Genomic DNA, 10247 nt, shown 5'->3' on the forward strand with positions numbered 1-10247 from the left:
ACAGAAACTTAAATTGCAAGAAATTAAAAAGAGCTCTTGAAATAAAGTGCACACAACTCAACAATTAAACAAGAATGAACCTAAGACTCATGATACCACATGATGTGATTCCAATAGCCACATAGAACAAGATTCTTGACATTTTTAGGAATCACCTTGAGCTGGAAAATATAGAGGCACTTTCTTAGAGTTGGATCATGGTTCTAAGTCAAGAACTCACCAATAACAAGTACCAAATCCCAAACTCATTTGGATGAACCAAATATTGTCAAATTGAATCAACAAAGGAATTATAAAATGGATTGACCGAACAGAATTAGGCAAGAAAACATTTGAACCGAACATAAAAGGAATTGAAAACAAAAACAGAACATAGGTGCTGGAAAATGGAATAGCCGAACCAAAACAAATCAAAAACACAAGGCAACATGAACAATTGAAAAAGAAGAAAGGAAGGAGAAGAGAATGCTCATGAAGATGGAAGAATGGTTGGATGATCACGCCACTAGAAGTATGGATGCTCCTAGATGAGTGTGCAAGCCGCCACTTGAGGAAACCATGGTCCTTCAAGATAAGACTAGAGTAGAAGGCTCAAAAGCTCTCCAAATGCTCACTCCAATTTTGAGTATAGTTTCTTTAGATAAATTCCAATCTGAATTTTACAAGGAAGGCACCTCTATTTATAGCCTAAGGTGCTGAAAATGAAAGCTAAAACAATTCAAAATTCCCTCCCAAATCAAACTAGAACCGGCGCTTATTTGCAAAGCAAGGAAGGTGTGATCCTTTCCTTCACTTTGGCACCCCCTATTCTACTCCTACACCTATCTACTAATACACCCCCCTAAAGCTCCTAACTAAAGCCTAAAAGATGCTATAACAAAAGAGGTTTCTAAAGTTTCCCTCTAAGCACCTTTAACTAAAGAAACTACAAAAAGAGAAAATAAATGTCCTCTAGCTCCCAAAGCTTTGAACATGCTTCTTGTAATCCTTTGAGGTGGACTTTGACCTCCACCTCTTCTTGAGCTTGATGAGTGGCCTCCATGTTCTCTTGAGCTTGATCTCCATCAGTTAACAAGGCATCTGATGTTCTCAGTGACTACATCACCACCATCGCGGATGAACTTGAAGGTTTAGGGTTTAATAGGCTATTGCCTCTCATCTCTATTTTAAGGGTTGTTGTAGGTTTTATTTTACTATTTGTATTTGATTATAATATCTAAACTGGATTTGAGAATAGTGGTTTGAGTTGCATATAGTTAGTTGTGTTGTTTAACAGCATTATAGCTTTTGAATTTGAATGTTAGATTTTAGGAACACGTGGATATGGTAGAAAAGTCATCGAATGTTAGATTTTAGGAACACTGCAGCCAAACAAAGTTCTTTGTGGTGAGGAGGTAGATGATTCGTCGTTTGCGGTGAAACCCTAAAAGGTTAGTGATTTATTTGACTCCCTTTTTGTTTTAGGGTATATATTTTATTTTATGATGTTTTGGGTTGGTTTCTCCAAATTTTCATCAATCATTTTATCTTTTTACCCGATATTTTCCTCTACTTCTTTACTCATTTGTATACTTAGTTTTAGCCTCAATTGTGGGTAGAGGTTTTATGTGGGTAGAGGCAGAAAAGACGCTCAAGGGACTTTTGGTTCTTCCCTACACAGGCATTCTGTAATACTCTTTGGTTCTTCCCTACACAGGCATTCTGTAATACTAGATGAAAAATCCTGTCATCAGCTTAACAGATTGCAGATTGCGTTTAATATGTAAAGTGAAATATAATACTGTCAGAATATAAACCTTAAAAAAAATCCTATACAATTAAAAGTTGGCATGTAAACTTTAATGCTTATAATTACACAATCCAATCAATTTCTGAATTTCTAACTTAGGATTGAAGAAGTAATACAAACTACATGACTAAATATCATATGTGAGTAACAATGATCTAAACTATGACTCCCAAGTTAGAAGCAAAACTGAAATCTATTAAACAACCAGAAATACTGAAATTTACTTTGGTTCCTTCCAGCACATATGTTCTGTTCAAATCTGTTCTAATTCAGTATGGCTGCTAGAATGGAATGTGGCAAAGGTTATGTGAAGCTGGAAACTAAGACAAGCATCAATGATAAATTTTTATGCAAAATTTGAAAATACAATTATGCAGAATCTTGTGCTTTCTACAGGTTAAACTCTTTTGACAAGAGTTTCGAGAATGAAGGTGACATAGTGGTGCTTGTATAGATTTTATTGCCATATGGATGAGTGGAACATGGAGGGTGGAGGTTTTATAGGTAACCATAGTGGAATTGAAGATAAAAAGGAGTAGGAAACTGGTAGGGGCAGTAATGGGCAACACACAAGATTATGGAATAATGTAAATTTGAATCACTGGAAGTAAATAGGAAGGATTTTGAAGGCAGCAACGTGGGCCACTGGTCTTGCACTGGGTTAATGGTGTGGGAATGATATATGTTGGTCCTGTATGTGAGATGTATGTAAGTGTAAGGCTTTAGCCAAATTCAGGCCATGTGAGAGCTTGGTTGGTAATAGGTTTACCTCAGTACCAATAAACTGATATTGGTAATTATTTATGGGTTTATGCAGATAAAAAAACAGATTAAGAACTATTCAAACCTTAACAAAATCCTATACAATTAAAAGTTGGCATGTAAATATGACTAAATAGCATATGTGTGCAACAATGATCTAAAATATGACTCCAAGTTAGAAGCAAAACAGAAATCTGCATAATCATTACATACTCTCATACTACTACTCAATGTCAGACTTGAGCATCTCATATTATATTGTTGCGTAAGTTATTTGGATTCATGCTGAAATAATTTGTTATACGGATGTGGCTATTATTGCAATGAATGTAGATATTGGAATTAGATACTTACCTGTTACCTGAATTAGATATATTAATCTATAACACTGATTTCATTTGCTATGTAGTTATTCCATCTACAACTTTCTTTGTTGCAAGCTTCATTTTTTTGTCCAAATAAACACAAGCTTGATTATACTGTTGAAGGTAAGTAGCATTATATTCTTGGATTTGCCAGCGGCTACAGGCTTCTCTTATCCCAAAACAGAACGTGTTGCTACCTCTTATTCAGCTAGTGACAAGTTTTACATTGATCTAAGGAAATTGTTACCTCTTGCAAGATTTCTTCCACAACCCAAGTATGACCTCTTTGCATCTCTTTGCCAAAAGATTAACCTTCATAAGTATCATACAATTAGTTTTCCCATTGATGTGTTGTATATGGAGATGAATAAGGGTGAAGCAGAGCCCAATTATTTTTGTTCATTTTTGTTTGAGGTGAATCTAAATTTTTTTGGTTTATGGCTACATGTTTTTTTACTATCCATGCCACATCATTGTTTTAAGTGAACTTTGGAGTAAGAACTGTTTCATAGGTTGTTTTCGGTGTATGCTATCCATGCCTTAAACAATGTTTTTTCATGATTACTTAAATTAGGAATACGTTGAATGTTTAACTATTATTTAAGAAACAATTTTAAGATTACAAGTCTGCATATTACAATGGCAATGGAGGATGGAAGTTTTGTAGGGCTTGTGGATCCACGTTTAGAGGGGATTTATGACAAGCAACTAATGACTTGTATGGTGACTTGTGTTGCATTTAGCATAAGGTACTCAACAAAGAGGTGTCCAAAAATGAGTCAGGTAATTAATAATATCTCTATACATTCATTTCACTTTCCTCCTATTTTAAATCATTAATTTTTCACATGTTATTTTTTCTTTCTCTCTTTTCTAATTGTTGTTGTTTATATAATTTGAATAAGCTTTGTTTAACTTAAGTTATGATGGATGAACTAATGAATTAATTAGGTTGTGAAGAGTACTAGAGGGTGATGTGTCAGTAGAAGTGCTTAATGAGTTTGGTGCAACCAGTGAATACGGCCTTAAACCTTCCATCTCAATAAGTGAACAATCATCTGCTGAATATGCCATCTCAGGAGGGTATGGGCTTTTATGCACACTCCTTAATTTATGCACACTCCTTGGATATATAATATTCTTTTCATTTATTTTTTAAAATTTGAAAATTAACTCTAAACATATTTTAATTAATTTCAGGCACCGGATGATGAAAGTCGTACTTCATCATTGAACCAGAATATTATTGGATCAAGTGGAGACAACAAGACAAATTAGAATTAGGACTATGACATTAGTTGTAATATATTCAAATAAAATTTACATTTTGACAATTTAATTTAATTGTTTTTTGGATTAGTTTGACATTATAAACTTTGTTATCTTAATGAATGAATAAAATAATTTCTTATTATTATATTTATCAATTTTATTTATATTATGAGGTATAATTTTATTATAAAATTAATTTATCTTATAATTTAATTATAATATAAAATTAAATAATATTATGAAATCAAATTATAAAACGAAATTAAATAAATTATTATAAATATTAAAAATTAAATTAAATTTATATTATATCGTATTAAGTGGCGGTTAAAACTGCCACTATTTACGTTAGAATTGGTGTACCAGTTTTAAAATTACGACATTTATAACTGACGCCAATTACACGCTTAAAACCGCCACTTTATACAATGCATAATATGGCGTCTGCTACAACGGTTCTTAATTGACCGCCACATTAAACTTTGTGGCGGCAAGAATTCTGGCGGTACGCGGTACCGCCACAGACGTATAATGCGGCGGTTAAAAACGCCAGTTTTTACGAAAATAACCGTCGCATTATACACATTTTTTTGTAGTGGCTTAATGTAAGAAAATTACACTAATCTGAGAATTATTGAATCTGATTATATATTTTTTGAACCAAGAAACAAATGAAGAAATTTAATCTCAATTTTTGTGTAAATTGCAGATGAATATGAAGCATTGAAAGAATGTATTCAAGCTGGCATTGAAAGAAAAAAAGAAGTAAAAACTGAATTGGATCACAAGAAGATTTAGCTCAAGCTCAAACTGTCCAGAGTTGATTAAAGGTGCAGTACAATACTAGCCCAAGCTAGAATTGCTAGCTCAAGCTAACACTGTCTAGAATTGATTAAAGGTGCAGTACTGATCTAGCTCAGGCAAGAATCGCTAGCTCAAGCTAAAAATGCACCGAAAGATCTAGCTCAAGCTAAAACAGGCTAGCTTGAGCTAAAGTTGATTATATAAATTTTGAAACATAACTCAAAACCAGCGGTGGAAAACAGATTGGGTTTTTTAGAGAGAGACTAGTGAGAGAAAGAGAAGAAACCTCTGTTCTTAGGAGAAGAACTTGCTCAGATCAGCCCTTCTTATGCAATCCAGATCAAGAATGAAGATTGGATGAGCTGTCATGAGTGGCTAAGTTCTTTCTAACTTGGGATTGAATATAATTTATCTTGATCAAATGTATTCTTGGTGATATATATATAAAATTCTCTTTTCTACTTGTTCTTGGTATTTTCGTTTTATGCTTATTGCTTGATTATGTCTGATCAATAGAGTCTTGATTTTGATCCTTAAATTTAACTGGAAAGTACCTTTAAGGATCTGAAATAGACGAAAATGCTTGATAACTTGTAATGCTAGGAATAGATTCCAGGTTATTGATTGCATGATAATTCTGTTCCTAAAGCTGGATGATTTGTTAAATATGTGAGGAATCAATGTTTAAGAAATTATCTTATGAATTTCATCTGTGAGGAATCAAGATGAATGACTTTAAATTAAGCATCAAGAATAAGTAGTTTTGAGTATTATATATTGTATTATTCAAAATACAGATGATTGAGATAGACGCAATTCAATCCCAAGTATCTTTCTCTATATTTGATAAGTTAGTTTGGTATTTGGTTGAATCAAACCCTAAATCTTTGAGTTCTTGTGAAATCTTTAATTTGGTTATGAACAAAGTCTCAAAATTATTTTCTATACTTAATGAGTTTTAAAACAGAACATCTTAATTAGAATTGTTCCCTGTGGGTTCGACATTCGTACTTTAAAAAGTACTATATTACAGTTGATTCGGTACACTTGCCGAGAAATAATCAACAAGTTTTTAGCGCCGTTGCCAGGGAACAATTTGTTTTTGAGAATTTCTGAAGTATAACTCATTGAGTATTGTGAATATTCCGTTTTCTTTGTGAATATACACTTGTTTATATCTTATTTTTTATCCTGTGCTAATCCTTGCTTGAGTTGTCTTAGATACATGTTATTGAGAGGACAGGTTCCTGAAGATCAATTGGAATTTGATCCAGAAATTGAGAAGACAGCTAGAAGAAATCAGAGCAAGAAGAGAGAAGAAAAGAAGAAGCAAGGACAAGCAAAGGGAGAATCTTCCAACACTCTCAACTCACACAATCAAACAGAGTTCCAAATGGCTGAAAATAGACAAAATCCACCTAGAAGGACATTGGGAGACTATGCTATGCAGCAAGGACCAAGGCATTTCTCTAGCATAGTCATACCTCCTGCCACCAAATCATTAGAAATGAAGCCAGCTTTTCTTAGCTTAATTAGCACTCATCAATTCACTGGAATGGATCATGAAGACCCTTATACTCATCTTTCCACATTTTATGAGTTGGTTGGGACCATGGGCTTCAAGGAAAATGATATTGAATTTGTTTATCTGCGTCTATTTCCTTTCTCACTTGTAGGCAAAGCAAAAGAATGGTTAAAGTCGCATCCAAACCAAAGTTTAAGTAGCTGGAATGATGTAGAAGAGAAATTCCTACACAGATTCTTCCCACTTTCTCGATATATCAAGGCTAAGTCTGATATCTCCACATTCGGGCAAGGGCCAGATGAACCATTTTGTGAAGCTTGGGAACGCTTTAAAGTGATGTTAAGAAAATGTCCTAATCATGGCTTTGAGGATATTGCTCAGTTGAATATATTCCACAATGGTTTGAGGCCTGATACTAAAATGATTTTGGATGCTGCAGCAGGAGGTACAATGATGAGTGTTGATGCAGAACAAGCTACAAGAATCATTGATGCCTTAGCCTCAACAGATTACTAAGCTCAACATGATAGATATACAGTGCAAAAGAAAGGGGTGCTGGATCTTAGTACTTCAGATGCAATTTTAGCACAAAACAAGATTTTGACTCAGCAAATTGAGGCATTAACCAAGCAAATGTCAAAACTGCCTCAACAATTACATGCAGTAAATTCTCCTTCAATGCAGAATCAAGCTTTGAAGTGTGATTTTTGTGGGGGAAATCATCTTAATGGCCAATGCTCTTACCAAAATCCATCAGAGGAAGAGGTTCAATTTATGAATAATCAAGGAAGGCAAGGTGGCTTTGCATATAATTATCCAAATAACATGGCTCAAGGATGGAGGAATAATCCAAATCAAGGATTTGGGTGGAAGCAAGAGGCTGAATCATCTAACAGACAAGTCCCTTATCAACAACAACCACATTATCCTTCCATTCATGAGAGAACATCAAAATTGGAAGATACTTTTGAGAAGTTCATGCAAGCCTCTCTATCCAATCAAAAAAATACTGAAGCATCAATAAGGAATTTAGAAACACAGGTGGGGCAGTTGGCTAAACAGTTAGCTGATAATCAAGGAAGTCAATTTTCAGCCAATACACAAACCAATCCCAAGGAGCATTGCAATTCTATCACTACCAGAAGTGGGATAGTTATAGGAAAAGGAATTGGGAAAAACTTAGTTGTTGGGGAGGAGGTTTTAAAAGATAAAGAGAGTGAAAAAGAACAGAGTGAGTGTGAGGGAGGAGAAAGAAGGAATAAGGAAGATGTTGTACATATTGGAGAGAAAATAGAAAAAAAATCAAAAAAGTGAAAAACAAGAGAGGAGTGTTCCTATAAAAGATGTACCTTATCCACATGCTCCTACAAAGAAATGCAAGGAAAGACAATTTGCAAGATTTATGGATATTCTCAAAATATTGCAAATTAACATTCCATTTACTGAAGCTTTAAAGCAAATGCCTACATATGCTAAATTCATGAAGGAATTATTGACAAAGAAAAGAAAAATCAATGATCAGGAGATAGTTGAATTGGAAGCTGGATGCAGTGCTATAATTCAAAAATCATTACCACAGAAATCCAGAGATCCTGGGAGTTTCACTTTGCCGGTTACCATAGGAAATCTCACTGTTGGAAAGGCATTATTGGATCTTGGAGCTAGTATTAATTTGATGCCTTTATCAATGCTGAAGAAAATTGGAGATGTAAAAGTGAAACCAACAAGAATGACTTTGTAGTTGGCTGATAGATCAATCAAATATCCACATGGAATAGTTGAAGATCTATTTGTAAAGGTAGATAAATTTCTATTCCCAGTAGATTTTGTTGTAATGGATATTGAAGAAGATGTTGAAGTACCTTTAATACTGGGAAGACCATTCATGAAAACTGCCAAAGTTATAATTGATGTAGACAAAGGAAGATTGAAGGTTTGTGCTCAAGATGAAGAAGTAAGCTTTAATGTTTTTGAAGCAATGAAATATTCAAATGATCAGAAAGAGTGTTTCAGAGTGGATGTGATTGTTGTTGAACCTTCAATGATGTTAATCAGGCGTCAAGCTATATGACGTTAAACGAACGCTTGCTGGGAGGCAACCCAGTGTTTTATTTTGAAATGTGTCTTTAATTTTTGTTTTGATTTAGTAGTATGTTTTAATATTTGATGTCTTTAAAACCAGTTTGATATGTGAAATGGTCATGTAGGTTTTGAAATGTTTGGTGAAATGAATGGATGGAAGAAAGCTTAGAAAGGTTTGAGACTTTTGGCAAAGACAAAATGAAAATTTTCAAGAAAATTTCATTGCAGGGTAATTTTAGCCTAAGCTAAATATGCAGAAAAAGAAGAAAAAAAATTGTTCTACAACTTTCGCTTGAGCTAAACTGGGCTAGCTTGAGCTAAACTGGGCTAGCTTGAGCTAAACTGGGCTAGCTTGAGCTAGAACAAATCTGTTGCTCTCTGCCAAACTTTAGCCTAAGCTAAAATGAGCTAGCTTGAGCTAAAGCAAATCTGTTGCTCTCTGCCAAATTTTAGCCTGAGCTAAAATGAGCTAGCTTGAGCTAAAACAAATCTATTGCTCTCTGTCAAACTTTAGCCTAAGCTAAAATGAGCTAGCTTGAGCTAAAGCAAATATGTTGCTCTCTGCCAAATTTTAGCCTGAGCTAAAATGAGCTAGCTTAAGCTAGAACAAATTTGTTGCTCTCTTCCAAATTTTAGCCTGAGCTAAGAAGCTCTAGCCTAAGCTAGTGAGATTTCTAAAAAAAAAAAAAAAAAAAAAAAAAACTGCAGCATTTTATAAAAATCACATTTTGAAAACCCTGCACCCTAACTCAGTTTCAGAAGCACCCTCTGTTCTAAAAAAATCTCAAAGCTTCCATCTACATAATCATTCTCAAACAAACATTTCATCTACATTGTCATTATCAAGGTAAGTAATTACTCTTCTCCATAATCATTTTCATTGCCATTTCCATTCAACCAAACCCAGTCATGCATGTTTCTGCTTCCAGTTCACAGTTTCGTTTTTAAATTGAAAGATTCAATCTTTTTGAAATTTCAATGTCTTGATGTTCAGCACTGTCTTCCATGGATTAAATACAAAAAATTACTCATTCAATGTCATTCTATATCATGCTTACCAAGTGTTTGTTAAAATGTCAATCAAATAAAACACTTTGGTTTGAGAAATGCTTATTCTTACATGTGCAGAAAAATGAGTCACACCAAATCCACAACTGGTATTAAATAATTCGTCGTTGACACCCACTGAATTTCATGATTATATATCTTGGCCTGGGGACAGGCACAATTTTTCAGGGGAGGCAGGAGCATATGGAGTTGGGACTAGAGTTGAAGATACACCAGAAATGGCAGCTGAACCAACTGGAGCAGCAACAAATGATGAACATTCAAGTTCAGAATGATGATGTTGGCACAGAGCGGAACAAAATCACAAGAGGAGATTGATACTTATCATGCACAATGAACAAAAAACTGGTTTTATCTTTTTGTTTAACTTTACTTTCAGTTTAATTTTGTAAGTTGACTTTAACAGTTTAGTTTAATATTTCTTAATTTAGCTTTTGTTGATGGCAAACTTAAGTTAGTATAGTGGTTGATGTTTGCATATTTTTTGAAATCTTGTATATAGATGATGGTATATTTTTTTGGAAAAAGAAATCAAACCATAATTCTAAATTAGAACAACCAAATGGATTGATCAGGGTCT

At 34.0% G+C, this 10247-nt stretch overlaps 1 protein-coding gene and 1 pseudogene across 1 annotated transcript; one reads left to right on the top strand and one right to left on the bottom strand.

Annotated features, from left to right (window-relative positions):
- Positions 1-6217: 6217 nt before the first annotated feature.
- LOC137815993 (uncharacterized) lies at positions 6218-8258 on the top strand. The gene is made up of 3 exons (XM_068619100.1): positions 6218-6962; positions 7056-7748; positions 7966-8258. The coding sequence occupies exons 1-3, from the start codon at positions 6218-6220 to the stop codon at positions 8256-8258; spliced, it is 1731 nt and encodes a 576-aa protein (XP_068475201.1).
- On the bottom strand, positions 6777-6882 carry LOC137816786 (small nucleolar RNA R71; annotated as a pseudogene).
- Positions 8259-10247: the final 1989 nt, after the last annotated feature.

This window comes from Phaseolus vulgaris, chromosome 1 (genome assembly GCF_000499845.2).
Source record: "Phaseolus vulgaris cultivar G19833 chromosome 1, P. vulgaris v2.0, whole genome shotgun sequence".
NCBI lineage: Eukaryota > Viridiplantae > Streptophyta > Magnoliopsida > Fabales > Fabaceae > Phaseolus > Phaseolus vulgaris.

Bases quoted from the DNA above. Each gene is read 5' to 3' on its own strand.
- LOC137815993 (XM_068619100.1), top strand. From the start codon at position 6,218: ATGTTATTGAGAGGACAGGTTCCTGAAGATCAATTGGAATTTGATCCA. The intron at 6,963-7,055 runs GTACAATGATGA...ATAGATATACAG, and splicing joins TTTGGATGCTGCAGCAGGAG to TGCAAAAGAAAGGGGTGCTG. The intron at 7,749-7,965 runs GTGAGTGTGAGG...CATTTACTGAAG, and splicing joins AGAGAGTGAAAAAGAACAGA to CTTTAAAGCAAATGCCTACA.